General features: G+C 45.8%; 1 protein-coding gene across 2 annotated transcripts in view; it reads right to left on the bottom strand.

Annotated features, from left to right (window-relative positions):
• eml5 (EMAP like 5) overlaps positions 1-20,575 on the bottom strand; it is a 76,754-nt gene that overhangs the window by 48,116 nt on the left and 8,063 nt on the right. For both annotated transcript variants that reach the window (XM_029688165.2, XM_029688164.2), the window contains exons 2-4: positions 11,257-11,416; positions 738-836; positions 121-189 (exon numbers count right to left, since the gene is read on the bottom strand). In XM_029688165.2, coding sequence (XP_029544025.1) covers positions 121-189; positions 738-836; positions 11,257-11,416 — 328 coding nt within the window. The remainder of the gene's footprint in view (positions 1-120; positions 190-737; positions 837-11,256; positions 11,417-20,575) is intronic.

Consider the following 20,575-nt stretch of genomic DNA (forward strand, 5'->3'; position numbering starts at 1 on the left):
ATGGACACCATATCTGTGCGTGCTAACCATCCAACATTTTGTAGATTCTAACACACTTTGATAGCTTGAGGGCCTTCAGTAAGCTAGTTTTGTAAGGTATGAACTTGATTTAAACAGTACCTTGATATGTTTGACACCACAGCTAACAAGCTTGCTTGGCTGGTACAAGTCCCACGATATGTCAAATATCTGTTGAAAAGATCACATAGTAGTTTAACTTTGTACAATTAAATGCATAACATACTGTGCAACAAATACTTTACCATATCTGAATGTCATCTTCAATTAGCATCATTGTACAAGATCTAACACAAACACTTCAGGTGTGTTTTTATTTTCTTATTTTCAATGACGGCCTAGGAACCGGGGGTTAACTGCCTGTTCTGTGGCAGAACGACAGATTTGTACCTTGTCAGCTAGGGGATGTGAACTTGCAACCTTTCAGTTACTAGTCCAATGCTCGAACCACTAGGCTACCCTGCCTCCCCAATTAGTGTTAGTGTGTGTAGGTATGTGTCTTTGCGTATTTTGGCTGAATAAAAAGACAGCTGCATACATTTAATCTTTTGAACATTTTATTTCATTAGCTTAGTGTCTCCTCAGCCATTGTCAGGAATGCTAATGATCAATCAGGCCTAACTTGTTTATGTGCGTCTCCTTTGGGCTCATCCTCCTTCCTGCTCCATCCTTGCGGCATTTCTAGCTACAGAGAAGGGAGGATGGTGTAGTATAGTTACCCTGTCAGTGTGGCCAGGAGCTGCTGCTAGCACCTTGCCCCTCCTCCAGTCCCACACACAGATTGTGTTTTTGGAGTCCAGACCCACTGAGACCAAACACTGCAAAGGAAAAAGCATTTTATGAAACAGAATGTATGGTACAGACCACAGCCTACTCTAAACAACACTATTTTACTTGACACTCATATGACTCATGACTACAATAAAATAAAATATAACATTGGCTGTATACAGTAAAAGTTTCCATGCCTCTGGCTCTGGATGAGAGCCCATCTGTATGATTCTGCTGGAAGAGGCTCCTATAGCCCAGTGAGTAGGCAGCAGCAGCAGGAGAGGGGATGCTTACGGAAATCCATCTCTACTCTGCTGCACCTTGCTTTGTTTGCTGGTGGGAGGAAACTTTGATCTGCCAATGAATCAACGTTTGGGCAAGTCCACATGAGGGGATGAGAAGTGTTTGAGAATACTGTATTTTAATGAAGGGTAAAGCTTCACCCCATGATGAAACCTTGTGAAACTGTGGGTATTCATTCAGCAAAGAAGGGTGAGATTATCTGGATCAAAAAGTTTGCATGTGTCACACCCTAATCTGTTTCACCTGTCTTATGTTTGTCTCCACCCCCCACCAAGTGTCTCCTATTTTCCCCATTATCCTGTGTATTTACACCTGCGTTTTCTGTCTGTCTGTTGCCAGTTTGTCTTGTTTTGTCAGGTCTTACCAGCGTGTTTCTTCATTTCTCTAGGTCTTGTTTTCTAGTCTTCCCGGTTACGACCTTTCTGCCTGCCCTGACCCTGAGCCTGCCTGACGTTCTGTCCTTTTTTTTACTCTGCCTTGGACTACGAACCTCTGCCTGCCCTCAACCTGCATTTTTGCCTGCCCCATTTGATATAATAAATATTCTGAGAACCAGCTGCCTCCTGTATCTGCATCTGGGTCATAACCTGAGTCGTGATGACTAACCCAGCAGACTCCGACTAGCTCCGCAACACTGTCTGCCTGCAAGGAGCCACCATTGGAAGACACGAGGAGCTACTTCAGAACCTTTTGGAAGGACTCCATTCTTTGGTGGAACGCCATAACCAGGGTTTCAACTCATTACTGGAGCAATTCCGCAGCAAGCCACAACAGAAACCTCCCGGACACTCAGTAACACTGCTACCAGCGGTGCTTTTCCCCAGCCTACCCCAGCTTCCCGAAGAACCCCGCATACCACGTTCAGAGCGCTATGTTGGGGATCCTGGGACCTGCCGGGCGCATTTCTCCCAGCGCTCCCTCATCTTTGAGCTGCAGCCCTCTTCATTTCCTTAAGACCGTTCAAAGATAGAGTATCTCATAATGCTGATGTCTGGAAGGGAGCAACAATCCGCCATTTGCATTCGTCTGGAGGATTTCGTAGTGGAGGTGAGAAAGATGTTAGATTCTCCGGTGTCTGGGATAGAGGCAGCTCGGAAGCTACTTCAACTATGTCAAGACTTCTGTAGTGTGGCAGACTACGCAGTAGACTTTTGCACGTTGGCAGCCAAGAGTGCCTGGAACCCGGATTCCCTGGTCGGCACCTTCCTTCATGCATTATCGGAGGAAATTAAAGATCGCAGTTCTGGAGTTATGCATGGACCTCGACTCCCTCATAGCCTTGACCATGAGGATCGATGGGCGCCTACGGGAACGCAGGAGGGAGAGGGGGTCTGTTTTCGGTCACACTCGCCCGTCCACGGTTTCTCCCTTGCCTCCGAACAACCCTGGAAGTCCTCGACTCCTGCATTCCTGAGAGAATCTGAAGTCACCCGAGTTCCCTCGAATCATCGGGGACTGGTGACTCGTCTCTTCCAGAGCCCATGCAGCTGGGCAGGGCTAGATTGTCTCCTAATGAACATTTACGCAGGCTGAGCTCCAACAGTTGCTTGTATTGTGGTATTACAGCACATTATATATCCACCTGTCCAGTAAAAGAACAGGCTCATCAGTAGGTACAAGTACGCTGGTGAACAATACTGGGAGTCTCCAAACTCCTATTACTCATACTCCTCTTCATGCTATCCTGCTAAATCTCTCCGGGTGCTCATTGACTCTGGGGCTGACGAGAACTTCATGGATGCTACCCTGGTATCTGATCTGGGTATCTCCACATAACCCCCTTCTATTCCCATGGACGCCAGAGCATTGAACGGACGCTCCATTGGCAGAGGCACTCACAGTACGGTTCCCATTAACCTGCGTGTGTTGGTCAATCACAGTGAGTCCATACAGATTCTACTAATTGAATCTCCTCATGTTCCTGTGGTTTTGGGATTTTCATGGCTCCAGAGGCACAACCCCTTGATCAACTGGGCTACTAGTTCTATCCTGGGTTGGAGCCCGTTCTGCCATGCACACTGCCTTAAGGCGGCACAGCTTGCCCAGGGACGTCCTCCTGCAGGCTTGGGAAAAGCCTTGGATCTCTACGCTGTTCCCGCAGAGTACCAGGACCTCCGGGAGGTTTTCTACAAGACTCACGCCACATCACTTCCGCTGCATCATCCCTACGATTGCGCCATTGATCTCCTCCTGTGCACCACACTGCCTCGGGGGCGGCTTTATTCCCTGTCTGGGAATAAGGCCATAGAGGACTACATTTTAGGACTCTGGCTGCAGGGTTCTTCTTTGTGGAAAAAAGGACTAAACCCTGTATCGACTACCGGGGCCTCAATGACATCACGGTAAAAAAAATCTACCACTCCTCTCATCAGCATTCGAGCCTCTCAAGGGGGTGAACATCTTTTTGATTTTGGACCTTTGGAATGCCTACCACCTAGTTTGGATACGGGAAGAGACGAGTGGAAGACAGCCTTCAACACTACGCGAATCAGGTTATGCTGTTCAGACCGACCAACACTCCCGTAGTGTTCGAGGCCATGGTCAGCGCTGTGCTCCGTGACATTTTACCGGTTTGTGTTTGTCGACGACATCCTTGTCTTTTCCTGTTCAGCTCAAGAACATGTGCTCCACATCCAACAAGTCCTCCAGCACTTCCTGGGGGAACCAGCTGTTTGTCAAAGCAGAGCAATGTGAATTCCATTGCTCCATTTACTCCTTTTTGGGATACGTCATCGCTGCAGGGAACGCTCAGATGGATCCTGACAAAGGTGAGAGCGGTGGAAGATTGGCTGAGTCATGATAGCATGAAGCAATTGACAAATGATTCAGAAGGGCTGTTTAAGCATTGTGGATACAGCAGGGATCTTACTTCTGTTTGTTATCAAATAAATGGTTGGCCGCACAGCCCACGAGTAGTATACGGCCCGCAAAATAGTTTACAAAGTTGATATATATATTTTCTAAAGGTAGCTCCGATAATGAGTCATAACTTTTGTAACGGTTTGACCTAGAGGCAATCTTTTTGCATGGTGCAACGATGACACGATCACAGAGCTGTGCTCTCTTCAGAGTATATATATAATATATTATGATAGGCTACTCCGCGATACAGCAAAGCATGTTCTAACAGGTGAGGTGCAAAGGGAGTGAACACTAACGCGCTCTCCAGTGAAGAGGAAGTTCAGTAAATATTGTAGGACAGTGGAATGTTGATAAAACTGCTTCTTTATTGTTGAAAGTAAAAATGCATTACGGCCCTTATCAGGTCTTTGTGGGTTAGCTCAAAGGGTTTATTGCTTGGTCTTTGTGGGTTAGCTCAAAGGGTTTATTGCTTGGTCTTTGTGGGTTAGCTCAAAGGTTTTATTGCTTGGTCTTTGTGGGTTAGCTCAAAGGTTTTATTGCTTGGTCTTTGTGGGTTAGCTCAAAGGGTTTATTGCTTGGTCTTTGTGGGTTAGCTCAAAGGGTTTATTGCTTGGTCTTTGTGGGTTAGCTCAAAGGGTTTATTGCTTGGTCTTTGTGGGTTAGCTCAAAGGGTTTATTGCTTGGTCTTTGTGGGTTAGCTCAAAGGGTTTATTGCTTGGTCTTTGTGGGTTAGCTCAAAGGGTTTATTGCTTGGTCTTTGTGGGTTAGCTCAAAGGGTTTATTGCTTGGTCTTTGTGGGTTAGCTCAAAGGGTTTATTGCTTGGTCTTTGTGGGTTAGCTCAAAGGGTTTATTGCTTGGTCTTTGTGGGTTATCTCAAAGGGTTTACAGATTGACAAATGAAGGAAGCTTTTATACACTGAGTATACAAAAAAATTAGGAACACCTGCTCTTTCCATGACATCAAATCAAATTGTATTTGTCACATACGCCGAATACAACAGGTGTAGTAGACCTTACAGTGAAATGCTTACTTACAAGCCCTTAACCAACAATGCAGTTTTAAGAAAAATACGTGTTAAGTACCAAATAAAATACCAAATAGTTAAAGAGCAGCAGTAAATTAACCATAGCGGGATATATATACAGGGGGTACTGGTACAGAGTCAAAGCTTTTAAGAAGCCTTTTGGACCTAGACTTGGCACTCCGGTACCGGCTGCCGTGCGGTAGCAGACAGAACAGTCTATGACTAGGGTAGCTGGAGTCTTTCTGACAATTTTTAGGGCCTTCCCCTGACATTGCCTGGTGTAGGAGGGCCTTACATCTAGGATTAACCTAGACTGACCAGGTGAATCCTTTTGAAAGCTATGGTCCCGTATATTGATGTCACTTGTTAAATCCACTTCAATCAGTGTAGATGAAGGGGAAAAGACAAGTTAAAGAAAGATTTGTAATCCTTGAGACATGGATTGTGTGTGTGTGCTATTCAGAGGGTGAAGGGGCAAGACAAAATATTTAAGTGCCTATGAACGGGGTATGATAGTGGGTGTCAGGCGCAGCGGATTGAGTGTGTCAAAAACTGCAATGCAGATGGGGATTTCACTCTCAACAGTTGTGTTGTGTATCAAGAATGGTCCACCACTCAAAGGACATGCAGCCAACTTGACACAACTGTGGGAAGCTTTGGAGTCAACATGGTCCAGCATCCCTGTGGAACGCTTTCAACACCTTGTAGAGTCCATAACCCGATGAATTGAGGCTGTTCTGAGGGCAAAAGGGGGTGAACTGAATATTAGGAAGGTGGTGTCCCTACTGTTTTGTACACTCAGTGTATATTCCTACTGTGATTAATCACTGAACCCTTAGAGACCATTTTGAAACAAATCCTTAAAATGTAAATGTGGATGTTTTATTTGCATTGGATGAGAAATAAGTGCTTTTATCAATGTCAACTGTCCTCAGAAGTTTCTTCACTGTCATCTGGAAGGGGCCATTTGAATTTTTTTGAACCTTTATTTAACTAGGCAAGTCAGTTAAGAACAAATTCTTACCCCGGCCAAACCCAGACGACGCTGGGCCAATTGTGCGCCGCTCTATGGGACTCCCAATCACGGCTGGATGTGATAAGGCCTGGAATCGAACCAGGGACTATAATGACACCTCTTGCACTGAGATGCAATGTCTTAGACCGCTGAGCCACTTGGGAACACAACACAGTTCAGACAATGTTGACATGACCAGATCCGTAGAGAGGACAGAGAGAGAGATCAGGAGACCCAGTGAACACAGAGGCATTCAGAGCCAGAGCCTGTTATAGTTTTAGACTGTCACATCCTATCTCAATCGCCAGACGACTCTATCCAACCAGGAAAATGCATGGACTAATTTCCATGGTGTAGCTCTGTAAACAGTCGAGGTAGAACTGCTCTGAGGGACCCTATGGGAGACTCAGAGGGGCTCACCAAGATAAAACTGAGTGCTTGATCCATGAAATATAGATTTTTTAAAATGCAACAAATACTAGACAGCAAACGACTGTAAATAAACCCTGAAAAGTATTCCTCTGTGGAGAGTTGGCAACAAGCTAACATTTCAGTGGAAGGAGTATACGCTTCTTGCTTCCGGGTTGGAGTGAGCCGGTCGCATCCGCGCTTCGGTCTCCTTCGGTCTGCAGGTTGTATAACTTTTTCATTACATTTCATTATAGTACAACGGTCTGATTTGTCTAATCTTAGCAATTTCTTCTTAGCTAGCTACATAGCCGTCGTTGTATCAAAGATAATTGCGTAATTATCGTATTTCGTCGTCCTCCTATCTGCCTAGCAGCTAGCCAGCTAGCATACGTTCACCGGCTACCGTAGCACTGTAGTAACTATCACACTCAACTGAACGACTTGATTAGTGTAGTATTAGCTAGCTACATAGTTGTCTTTGCTGTCTTCGTATCCAAGATAATTGTGTAGTTTAGAGTGTGTAGTCTTAGAGTGATTATCTTAATTTACCGAGGTTAACTAGCCAGCTATTTTGTCGTCCTTAACGTAGGAGACACTCCTAGCTAGCCAACAGCCAGCCAACGTCTACTGAATAGAACTTTTGCATTCCGGTCGCATTCCGCTTCGCTCCACAGGTAGTATCACATTTTCATTTCATTTCATTACAGTCCCAACGGTGTGATTTGTTTGATCGTAGCTAGCTACATAGCTAGCTACATAGCCGTCTTTGTTTCAAAGATAATTGTGTAGTCTAGAGCGATTTTCTAGGTTAGCTAGCCAGCTATTGTCGTTCTCCTAACGCAACGTAACGTAACCAACACTGCTAGCTAGCCAGCTAGCCCCCGAATAGCAGCATTGTAGAAACTTCACACTCAACGGAACGACTTGATTAGGGTAGTGTCAACAACGCAGCTAGCCTACCTCAGCAGTACTGTATCATTTTAATAATTTTAGTCAATTAGATTCTTGCTACGTAAGCTTAACTTTCTGAACATTCGAGACGTGTAGTCCACTTGTCATTCAATCTCCTCTGCATTAGCGTAGCCTCTTCTCTAGCCTGTCAACTATGTGTCTGTCTATCCCTGTTCTCTCCTCTCTGCACAGACCATACAAACGCTCCACACCGCATGGCCGCGGCCACCTAATCTGGTGGTCCCAGCGCGCACGACCCACGTGGAGTTCCAGGTCTCCGGTAGCCTCTGGAACTGCCGATCTGCGGCCAACAAGGCAGAGTTCATCTCAGCCTATGCCTCCCTCCAGTCCCTTGACTTCTTGGCACTGACGGAAACATGGATCACCACAGACAACACCGCTACTCCTACTGCTCTCTCTTCGTCCGCCCACGTGCTCTCGCACACCCGAGAGCTTCTGGTCAGCGGGGTGGTGGCACCGGGATCCTCATCTCTCCCAAGTGGTCATTCTCTCTTTCTCCCCTTACCCATCTGTCTATCGCCTCCTTTGAATTCCATGCTGTCACAGTTACCAGCCCTTTCAAGCTTAACATCCTTATCATTTATCGCCCTCCAGGTTCCCTCGGAGAGTTCATCAATGAGCTTGATGCCTTGATAAGCTCCTTTCCTGAGGACGGCTCACCTCTCACAGTTCTGGGCGACTTTAACCTCCCCACGTCTACCTTTGACTCATTCCTCTCTGCCTCCTTCTTTCCACTCCTCTCCTCTTTTGACCTCACCCTCTCACCTTCCCCCCCCTACTCACAAGGCAGGCAATACGCTCGACCTCATCTTTACTAGATGCTGTTCTTCCACTAACCTCATTGCAACTCCCCTCCAAGTCTCCGACCACTACCTTGTATCCTTTTCCCTCGCTCTCATCCAACACTTCCCACACTGCCCCTACTCTGATGGTATCGCGCCGTCCCAACCTTCGCTCTCTCTCCCCCGCTACTCTCTCCTCTTCCATCCTATATCATCTCTTCCCTCTGCTCAAACCTTCTCCAACCTATCTCCTGATTCTGCCTCCTCAACCCTCCTCTCCTCCCTTTCTGCATCCTTTGACTCTCTATGTCCCCTATCCTCCAGGCCGGCTCGGTCCTCCCCTCCCGCTCCGTGGCTCGACGACTCATTGCGAGCTCACAGAACAGGGCTCCGGGCAGCCGAGCGGAAATGGAGGAAAACTCGCCTCCCTGCGGACCTGGCATCCTTTCACTCCCTCCTCTCTACATTTTCCTCCTCTGTCTCTGCTGCTAAAGCCACTTTCTACCACTCTAAATTCCAAGCATCTGCCTCTAACCCTAGGAAGCTCTTTGCCACCTTCTCCTCTCTCTTGAATCCCCCTCCCCCCCTCCTCCCTCTCTGCAGATGACTTCGTCAACCATTTTGAAAAGAAGGTCGACGACATCCGATCCTCGTTTGCTAAGTCAAACGACACCGCTGGTTCTGCTCACACTGCCCTACCCTGTGCTCTGACCTCTTTCTCCCTCTCTCTCCAGATGACATCTCGCGTCTTGTGACGGCCGGCCGCCCAACAACCTGCCCGCTTGACCCTATCCCCTCCTCTCTTCTCCAGACCATCTCCGGTGACCTTCTCCCTTACCTCACCTCGCTCATCAACTCATCCCTGACCGCTGGCTACGTCCCTCCTGTCTTCAAGAGAGCGAGAGTTGCACCCCTTCTGAAAAAACCTACACTCGATCCCTCCGATGTCAACAACTACAGACCAGTATCCCTTCTTTCTTTTCTCTCCAAAACTCTTGAACGTGCCGTCCTTGGCCAGCTCTCCCGCTATCTCTCTCAGAATTACCTTCTTGATCCAAATCAGTCAGGTTTCAAGACTAGTCATTCAACTGAGACTGCTCTTCTCTGTATCACGGAGGCACTCCGCACTGCTAAAGCTAACTCTCTCTCCTCTGCTCTCATCCTTCTAGACCTATCGGCTGCCTTCGATACTGTGAACCATCAGATCCTCCTCTCCACCCTCTCCGAGTTGGGCATCTCCGGCGCGGCCCATGCTTGGATTGCGTCCTACCTGACAGGTCGCTCCTACCAGGTGGCGTGGCGAGAATCTGTCTCCTCACCACGCGCTCTCACCACTGGTGTCCCCAGGGCTCTGTTCTAGGCCCTCTCCTATTCTCGCTATACACCAAGTCACTTGGCTCTGTCATAACCTCACATGGTCTCTCCTATCATTGCTATGCAGACGACACACAATTAATCTTCTCCTTTCCCCCTCTGATGACCAGGTGGCGAATCGCATCTCTGCATGTCTGGCAGACATATCAGTGTGGATGATGGATCACCACCTCAAGCTGAACCTCGGCAAGACGGAGCTGCTCTTCCTCCCGGGGAAGGACTGCCCGTTCCATGATCTCGCCATCACGGTTGACAACTCCATCGTGTCCTCCTCCCAGAGCGCTAAGAACCTTGGCGTGATCCTGGACAACACCCTGTCGTTCTCAACTAACATCAAGGCGGTGGCCCGTTCCTGTAGGTTCATGCTCTACAACATCCGCAGAGTACGACCCTGCCTCACACAGGAAGCGGCGCAGGTCCTAATCCAGGCACTTGTCATCTCCCGTCTGGATTACTGCAACTCGCTGTTGGCTGGGCTCCCTGCCTGTGCCATTAAACCCCTACAACTCATCCAGAACGCCGCAGCCCGTCTGGTGTTCAACCTTCCCAAGTTCTCTCACGTCACCCCGCTCCTCCGCTCTCTCCACTGGCTTCCAGTTGAAGCTCGCATCCGCTACAAGACCATGGTGCTTGCCTACGGAGCTGTGAGGGGAACGGCACCTCAGTACCTCCAGGCTCTGATCAGGCCCTACACCCAAACAAGGGCACTGCGTTCATCCACCTCTGGCCTGCTCGCCTCCCTACCACTGAGGAAGTACAGTTCTCGCTCAGCCCAGTCAAAACTGTTCGCTGCTCTGGCCCCCAATGGTGGAACAAACTCCCTCACGACGCCAGGACAGCGGAGTCAATCACCACCTTCCGGAGACACCTGAAACCCCACCTCTTTAAGGAATACCTAGGATAGGATAAAGTAATCCTTCTCACCCCCCCCCCCTTAAAAGACCTAGATGCACTATTGTAAAGTGGCTGTTCCACTGGATGTCATAAGGTGAAAGCACCAATTTGTAAGTCGCTCTGGATAAGAGCGTCTGCTAAATGACTTAAATGTAATGTAAATGTACATGAAGTTATAACAACTAACAATAATGCCTCATGCAAATTATACTAGTTCCTCCTATACTGTAAAGTAACTTATATGAAAATGCAATGGGTGGGGGGTGCAGAATGTTAAATATGGCATGAAGAGCTGAAATACATTAGCAATAGTTTGCACAGAGAAAACAACACCATAAGTAACGATACACTCTTCTGCTGTAGTACATTGTAACTCCAGTCATCAAAGCTCTGGCCCCTGTACTGTTTGTGTTGCTCACCGTAACTTCACAACGTGCTGCCAAACTCTGTGAGTCAGTGGATGAAAGAGATTCCAGCTGACTCTTAACGTTAAACCTCTCTCTCACACTCTCTCTGTCGCTGTATAGCCTTCCTGCTAAAACAACTGGAGCAATCACAGATGTGTCATTTAGAAACGCAACCCAGTGGGCGAGCCGAGCAGGAGTGCCACTGCCGTGCCAGAGCAGAGGAGGCGCTAACAGTCATGTAGCTGCTATATTCATTTCTTACTGAACTATTCATGTTAATCTAATCATCTGCAATTATCCTGAGTCTTTTCCCCCTACATCTGTCACTTGATGTAGTACAATAATACGGAAATCTAGCAAAGTAGATGGATACGCATAAGGAAGTGGATACGCATAAGGAAGTGTTGTCTCATAACTGTACCTGTCCATCGAGGTCGAAGGCCAGGCAGGCGATGCCGTGTGTGTGTGTGTCCTTGAGGATGGACACGGTCTGTACGGTGTAGGAATCCCACACACAGATGTAAGGCTCCTTGCCCACCTGTCCCGTGGCTACCAGCACACGCTCCGGATGCAGAGCTAAACTGTAAGGAGAGAGAGAGATAGTCAGAAAAATAAAGAGGCGGAGAGAGAGAGAAGGGGGAAGAGAGAGACAGAACCCAGAGAACATAGCTGCACATTCTCTTTTAGAAACCAGTGAGTCTATATTCTATAGACCTAATGATCAGTGATTATCCCTCTCACGGCAAGCCTGGGTGTGGACAGAGCAGAGGAAGGCCTGGCGTTATCAGAGAGCGGAAGCTATTAGGCTGAGCTGCCATGTTGGATCTGTGACAGGCCAAGGCAGGAACATGGTGAATCAGAGGGGCAGCTTTACCCCCCTGGAGGTACAAGTGTTCTAATTAACCCCTTCATGCTCAGATCACTCACAATGTCATCCTTAATCTTTGGATGTTTTACACTCCAGGGCATGGCAGGAAATAGCCTACCCACTGCCCTATTTCAGGGTTTATCATCCTCTGACCCCAGCCGTTTGCCCCTTCACCTGTAAGTCGCTCTGGATAAGAGTGTCTGCCAAATTACTCAAATGTAATACTCACCTGCCCAACTGCTCCTTACCTCTCCCTCCCCTTGCCACTCTCTGCTCCCTCCACTTTCCCCCTCCACCCTCCATCGTGGCACGCTCCACATCTGAGCAACAGCCTGCCGTCTGATGTATGTAGCATCCCCCTTCCAGCAGCCGCCAGTCACGTTCCAGGCAGGGCTGAATGATTCACTGGGCAATTCTTCCCCTTGCCTTGTCCTGTTATATATTTCATGGTGCGATGTAGCTCCCTACATTATAATCAGGGCTCCTGTTTTGCCAACTGCACTCAACAACTTCTAATCCTGTATCTTTGTATTCAGATAGCAGGCCAGAGATCTACCGCACCAGCATGCTGCTGACTCCCGTCAGCTCAGAGGGGGGAGGCGCCAGGCGGTTCTCGGTTTTCTCGGGTTTGTCTGTGTCAGGAGATTATTTTTCATATTTTATTGCGACACTCAATTTGCATTTGAAATGTGCTCCTGCGACTATTCTGCTCGCTCTGTCACAGCTCTGGAAATCAGTGATGGTTGGTACTTTTTTTTCATGAGCATGGCCTTATTTCTATTACAGCATATTGGATGACTGTCATTCATATTCCATTCACCCACTTCAATGTAACAGCGACAGGTTTAGGCTACTACATGATACTCAATTTTCCCTATACCCATCATGCGGTCGTTACAACCTAGCCTATGAATGAACGTTTACAATGTAGGTGCACACAGGTCGAGAGAAAATGTTGTGTGACACATTCAATACCGACTTGCACACTCTTGCCTGCATCTAGCTGATCTAGGGTGTAATCATTAGTCCAACAGTTGCAAACGAGAGTTTCTATTGGATCCCGAAGAGCGCAGCAGTCTACGGCACTGCGTCTCAGTGCTAGAGGGATCATTTCAGACCCTGGTTTGATTGCAGGCTGTATCACAACCGGCCGTGATTGGGCGGCGCACAATTGGCCCAGCATCATCTGGGTTAGGGTTTGGCCGGGGTAGGCCTTCATTGTAAATAAGAATTCATTCTTAACTGATTTGAGTAGTTAAATAAAATTAAATATATGTTTATCACCGTTCCGTTTGCTTCCGTTTAAGAAACATTTTTCAACAGAATCGGCGGAATGATCAACCGTAAACCCAGTTCACTTTCATAGCAGCTACATTGTATTCCTTCTCGCATCTACACACTCTCCTCCTCTCACCTTTTCCCTTCGCTTGTGAATTTCAATGCACAACACATCAGCTGTATGTGACCAGGCAAAAAACCTTTCCAAGCCAAACCATATCATAACCACTACACACAGCCTACATCGTTGTCACCATATTAGCTACAGTAACTTCCTAGTCAACATTGCTAATAGAACTAACATGTTAGTAAACCTGCTACAATCATGCAGTGACGTTACAATTTACCGTCAGTAAGCAGTTTAGCACTTACACCGACGGGCCCCAGTGGCAATAAATTAATAAAACCAAAAGCTTACCTTCACTTGGAAGAGTTCCAGTGTTGTGTTGGGTAGTCATAGACAGGTAGCTAAGATAGCTATTAGCTAATTAGCTCTCTATGCATTTGCTAGCGAAGTAAGTGAAACTGAAAAGGAAACTGAAAAAAATATATTGTCTTTCTCTCCCTTTGAGTCAACTACTCACCACAGTTTATGCACTGCAATGCTAGCTAGCTCTAGCTTATGCTTTTAGTACTAGAGTCGTTTTCTGATCCTTTGATTAGGTGGACAACATGTCAATTCATGCTGCAAGAGCTCTGATAGGTTGGTTGCCATAATAAGAAGCGGTCATAATTACTGTGTAAGTCTATGGAAGGGGGTGAGAACCACGAGCCTCCTAGGTTTTATATTGAAGTCAGTGTACCCAGAGGAGGACGGAAGCTAGCTGTCCTCCGGCTGCACCATGGTACTACCGTAAAGAGTGATGTTGAGGCTACTGTAGACCTTCATTGCAAAACAGTGTGTTTAATCAATTATTTGATGTGAATATATTTTGTATAGTTTTATCTAAAATGGATAACTTTTAGTGTAATTCCTCTATTCAGCTGTGGTGCTGTGTTAGTGATAGGCCAGGGATGGGCTAAGAGTCTTGAGAAACAGGGCAGTGTTTAATGTTTTTCTCACCCCTCACCCTCTCCCCCTCCCAATTCTGGGAACACAATCCGGCCTGGCATCACTTTTCAACTCCTCTTGTATGAATTACATAATCACCTCCAAGCAGCTAGAAATAGTAGCCAGAGGAAGATAATAGGATTGGTGCTCTTTGAGATACAGGAGAACAGCACATGAAAATGCTTTTCAAACTGAATGTGTGATGTGGTCATCAGATAAACAGCACACTGATATCAATACCATACATTCAGCAGCTTTATTCAGTACACAAATTAAACAAAGAGAAGGACATTGTTCCCAAAGCCTAGGACCAAGAGGCATGGAGAGACAGCCTTTAGTTATTATGCACCCAGCCTCTGGAATAGCCTGCCAGAGAACCTGAGGGCCGAAACTGTGGACATATTTAAAAGAGATCTTAAAACATATTTTTAGCTTTGCTTTTCCTTTTAAGTTGTTCAGTTTGTCATTCTTTCGTTTGTTATCGTGTTTGTTGTGTAGTAAATATTTCAGCTTATATTTTAATTGTTTTTTATTAGATGTTTCCTGTAAAGCACATTGCGTTGCATTCCATGTCTGAAATGTGCTGTATAAATAAAGCCTGATTTGATTTGAATGAACCTTTGTACATTGTACCTTACATTTCTGAATGCAAACATTGCACTTTGCATTGCTGATTACAAACTCTGCTCTGAATATCACACTGTGCCTTGTATTCCTGAATACTCAAGGTCAGGGACAGAAAAAAAACAATTGTGATTCAGAAATTCTACATTTCCTACAGGGAGGTTGCATTACTCTAGCCAAATGGCACTATGACTCACTGTCTTTCCACACAACAGACTCAGAGAACCTCTGCTGCAGGGACAGGGGACTTTCGTTTCCACATCTGAGTGTGGAGGAATGTCCTTATTAAGGAAATCCCAAGCAGAGGTCTGTGTTTTCCTCAGAGCAGCTGGAGAGTGTGTGGGGAGACGGGGGACCCAACGCCAGTGAAGGCTGTCCCAGACTGGTTTTCCATTACCAGTGACAGTCAGGGTTGAGACAGGTGCATTAATCTCTCCTCCTCCCAACTCTATCCACATAGCTGTGGACAGATGGGACAGGTCAAATTGCAACCCACCCTGTGAAGGCAGAGGTTAGCTGGGGAACACCACATCAATCAAGAGTCAGCCCCTAGGGCTGTTCCACTAGTTTATAAAGATAGGGCATCTCTTGACTCATAGATTCAGTTTTATTCCTTAGTCAATTTACAGCCAAACCTCTCAGAGTTTTCCTTCTCCTGTACTGACATAATGTGACAAACAATTACAGACAGTACAATAGAAAAACTAATCCGTCCTTCCGGCACAATAACGTCACCGCTTCAATTGCATTTCTATCAACTAATGAGATAATGGACAGGGCTGGATGGTAGTGTAGTGCTGCAGTGCTCTGGTTTGACAAATGGCTGTTTGATGTTGCTGGCTTCAACTTGCCAAGACCACTCTGAGTGGAGGAAGGCAGGCGGGCGTGTTGGGCTGGATAACTGCAGTCATTGAGGTGGGTGCTGGGTGCTGGGTGCCACTGCTATACTGTTGGGATGGAGGAAGTGAATAGGGCATGTTGAGAGGAAGCAATGTAAACCCCAGGGATAGTGACAATGGTTTAGGGACTTGGTATGGATGATGGCCGATCGTCATGGTGACACAGAGCTACGGCATGGGAGGAGTCAAAGATAATTCAGGGCCAGCCAAGGGATCATTTAACTTAAGCGTTTGATCAGTGGAGGCGCGGCATTCATTAGGAAAAAGGGGTTCACTTAAGAACAGTGTGCATACATGTGTTTTGTTTCATTACACAGTAAGTCTGCTAATTGTATAAATCTTCATTCATTTCTCTCAAATAATTATTGTTGCTTAGGGACAGCTCAATTATATTGACATGGTTAATAAATTAACAAATTATGCTGTCAAATCAGCAACTACATCAACCTATCTTTCTTGAATCCAGGCCCCTACATTAGTAGTTTACTTCAAGCAAATTGTATTTATCAAATAAAACATTTGTCTCTTGATTGATAGAGTACAAAATTATTATTGAGGTATATTAAAATTACAGATATGATGCTTCACAGCCACCCACACACACGCACCACTAATCACTACTTGGTTAGTTTCCAAGTCAGGTTTGATCCACACTGAAGGAGCAGTCACCTTGCCTGCTCTTGTACAGGATTATAAGGAAGTGGAGGATTAGTACATTTTTAAAAGTCAGTATTTATCTTCCTTGGCTTCTACAAAGCATGTTTAATCCGTTTGCCAATAATACACCATGTACTGCACTTGTCTGTCTGTGGCGAGGCTGCTCTAAAGTATACATTTTTAAAAAAGAGGCAAAATTGAGTCTTTCCTATTGATTGAGATCACAGCTTGTGGCACAAAGTCAAGACAACACCTCAAAACACAGTTTATATTTACATTGTTCTTTTTCCACAGCTTGGTGTAGTTTGGGGAAGACACTGGATCATGCTATTTTCTAAATAAACAGATTCTGGAGGATCTTAATTGGACTAGACAGACATGCTATTTAGAGTGCACAATGGCATTGTCCCACCAACAGCCTCAGACCTGTCAATCCACACAAAGAACCTGAAAATAACACTCAACTTCAGAAGCTTTTCTCTTGTGCAGTCATGCATCAAAATCAGATACTATGATGACAAGTATTTAATTATGTATGTATGCGTGTGTGTGTGTGTGTGTGTGTGTAGGGGAAGGGGGTTCAGGATGTGCTCGAAGAGGGATGCCGGTATGGGGGGGTTGAAAATACTTGAGCTTTGTAGCAGCACTATCCAAGACAAGCAGCTTTGGATAATAAAAGAATGGATGACTGTAGTACTAGCGTAGGCATTGGGATTTTGAACAGGGGTGCACCAGCCAGGATACAGAAATGGATAGCCAACCTGATGAGTGTGTGCTGGAAAACCAGTAAGAGAAAATGGCTTGTCCCCAGCTATTAGCATCACCGTAATAGGCTCAAGCACATACGCATGTCTTCACCCACATAGTGTGTGTACCATATGTGCTGAAGCTGTAATGAACGAGGGGAGACAGAGAGATGGTTTCAAGCGCAGGGCGCAGCAGGTGTTTGTTGAAAAGGACCACAGGAGGAGGCAGGTAGCTGTGTCCAGGGGCAGGCAGAAGGTCATACACAGGGGGTCCAAAAGGGAAACAGTACAGGCAGGGAAAAGGCTAGTGACGTCGTCCAGGAGATCAGGCAATAGGTTGATAACAGGAAATCCAATAGGCTAAAGTACAGACAGGGAATAGGCGTCATTAGTGAGGCAGGCAAAAACTATCATACACAGGCGGCGAAAAACATAGCTCTGAAAGATATGTGTCACAAAACCAACAATACCACACAGTGATGGGGTGCAAAGAACTGAACTAAATAGTGTGTGATAATGACATACAGGTGTGTGAACAGGTGATTAGAATTCAGGTGATTGGGATCTGGAGAGTGAGCTGCGTTCAGGGGATCTACGTGTTTGAGGATGTGAGCTGGAAAGTGGGCTGGAAAGTGAGCTGCGTGCAGGGGATCTACGTGTTTGAGGATGTGAGCTGGAAAGTGGGCTGGAAAGTGAGCTGCGTGCAGGGGATCTACGTGTTTGAGGGTGTGAGCTGGAAGCAGACGTTATGGAACCTATGTGTTGTTTTATATACATACTGTATGCATAGCACACCTATCCTGATAAAAATGACACATTACATTTGTACTGCACAACTACTTCTCTATAACCTCAACTATGACTGTGTGAGCATAATCACTTCAATCTCACCACATCCATCACAAGGACAACACATCTGAAATCAGACAGATGTGTCAGGCATTCCTGCTTTCAAGCTAACGCTCCAAAAAAGGCAGCAGCCTCACCCGAAGTTGAGAGTTGCAAGCTCCTGCTAATAAGATAATGGGTTCAAGAAGCGCTGAAATACAGTAGGTCCTATTGTTGGTGGAACAGAGAAATGAGGCAAGATGAGAGTGAATAGCTAGTCATTGCTCAGAATGACTATAAATCCTACACATCCTCAGAAAGAGCCAAGTAGTCCTGCAGCACCTTCTCATCAGAATAAAGAGCATCAGGAATCAACACAGATGAACCCTTAGAATGGTGCGAATTGGCCTATATGAATAGAGCTAAAATGAAATGTTTCTTACAGAAGAAATGTATAACCACGGTAGCAATTAAAAGGGAACAGTTTGGAGATTATGGGATAATTATTAGACTAAAGGTGAGGAGACAAGAGTTCACCTGACACAAGACTGAATCCAAATATTTACTGTACTTTTCCCCGCATTTGTTCATAACGAAAACCTGAAAACACTCTGGATACATTCAGTAACATGCTAAGAATATTCTTGGAAAATTTGAGGTAGGTGTAACATAAGATTTTTTTTTTTTTTACAAGGTTTTGAGTGAAACGTCTATCTCATGTTTCCAAGTGGCCACACACCACTCCAAACTATGTCATATCAATGCACTTTTTTTTTTACTCAAAGAGTCTTCAACTATAAGGTGCCGTTGAGCTCTCCTAGTTGTGCTGTTGAGGAGAGCAAGCAAACTTGTAGTTGTTTTGATTGGAACACAGTCCTGTATCCCTGCCTTCACACAATTACTGTTGTTGCTTACGCAATCCAAATACAGTCCATTATAAATCGCAATCTGGGTCAGGTGGGCATCATTTGAAAGGTTGCTCTATTGCCAATATGAATAGCTACATTACAAAATACGATCTTACAGTATTAGGCTTTCACAAGGCAATTCAAAGAAGCAGATGGTAATTTCGGTGCTCATAGAAGAGTTATGAATGCATTCAGATGTGTGGTCCACAGAAAATGTTCCTCACAATACAACAAAGTAGGCTCATTCTGTTCAGGATAACCCAGGGTGTAACGTCATGTCATCTTGTAACTGTACATAAAACATAGTGATCATAAACATTGACCCTGTATATGACATGAGTTTTATGACATGTGAAGTGCACATTTGGATTCATAGGTGTTTGGCTTGCTTGTATGACATCAAATCGGTATTTATTATAATTATCAAAGTATCGTCTTTCAAAATACATCAAGTCCTAGGAATTTACAGAATTTCCCTCACTCAGACAACAAAAATGTTTCAAAAGTTGACCAATTGATGGTGGCAACTTCTTGTTGCACGTCGCGCTCAAGTTCAGAAATCTGTCAGTCGAAACCCATACAGAGCTGTGAAGCGGAGACCCTGAGATCTGACGTCGTGTATAGCATGTTACTATACAACCACTGCGTTCCAATTTAGGAGCTTATCAGTGTCCAAATCTGCCAATTTCAACCCGTATAAGGGCACAAGTGTAACAGGTTACGGATCACATTAGAAATGAGTGAATACACATGGTAGATGGCCACACAGAGCACACATAGAGTATGAATGAAGAGCAAGGTAGAGAGAAAGAGAGAGGAAGAATGACAGCAAGACAGACAGAGAGAGAGAGAGAGGAAGAATGACAGCAAGACAGAGAGAGAGAGGAAGAGAGAGAGAGGAAGAATGACAGCAAGACAGAGAGAGAGAGAGAGAGAGAGAGGAAGAGAGAGAGGAAGAATGACAGCAAGACAGACAGAGAGAGAGAGAGAGAGAGAGAGAGAGAGGAAGAGAGAGAGAGGAAGAATGACAGCAAGACAGACAGAGAGAGAGAGGAAGAGAGAGAGAGGAAGAATGACAGCAAGACAGAGAGAGAGAGAGAGAGAGAGAGAGGAAGAGAGAGAGAGGAAGAATGACAGCAAGACAGACAGAGAGAGAGAGAGGAAGAGAGAGAGAGGAAGAATGACAGCAAGACAGACAGAGAGAGAGAGAGAGAGAGAGGAAGAGAGAGAGAGAGAGAGAGAGGAAGAGAGAGAGAGGAAGAGAGAGAGAGGAAGAATGACAGCAAGACAGACAGAGAGAGAGAGAGAGGAAGAATGACAGCAAGACAGACAGAGAGAGAGAGAGAGGAATAATGACAGCAAGACAGACAGAGAGAGAGAGAGGAAGAATGACAGCAAGACAGACAGAGAGAGAGAGAGAGGGAGAGAGAGGGAGAGAGAGAGAGGAAGAGAGAGAGAGGAAGAATGACAGCAAGACAGACAGAGAGAGAGAGAGAGAGAGAGGAAGAGAGAGGAAGAATGACAGCAAGACAGAGAGAGAGAGAGGGAGAGAGAGAGAGGAAGAGAGAGAGGAAGAATGACAGCAAGACAGAGAGAGAGACAGAGAAAGAGAGAGGAAGAATGACAGCAAGACAGACAGAGAGAGAGAGAGAGAGAGACAGAGAAAGAGAGAGGAAGAATGACAGCAAGACAGACAGAGAGAGAGAGAGAGCAAGTAAGAGTGAGTGATGAAGTGGAGTGGGATAGTGAGAAAGGGGTAGAATAATGGAGAGAGGAGAGCTTGCCTCTGATAAATATTGTGTGGCTGACTGAGACACAATGCTTGCCCACCCCTCCCCCATACTGCTCTGTGCTAACATGTCACTCACAGCGGATGTAATC

The sequence above is a fragment of the Oncorhynchus nerka genome, linkage group LG18 (genome assembly GCF_034236695.1).
Source record: "Oncorhynchus nerka isolate Pitt River linkage group LG18, Oner_Uvic_2.0, whole genome shotgun sequence".
NCBI lineage: Eukaryota > Metazoa > Chordata > Actinopteri > Salmoniformes > Salmonidae > Oncorhynchus > Oncorhynchus nerka.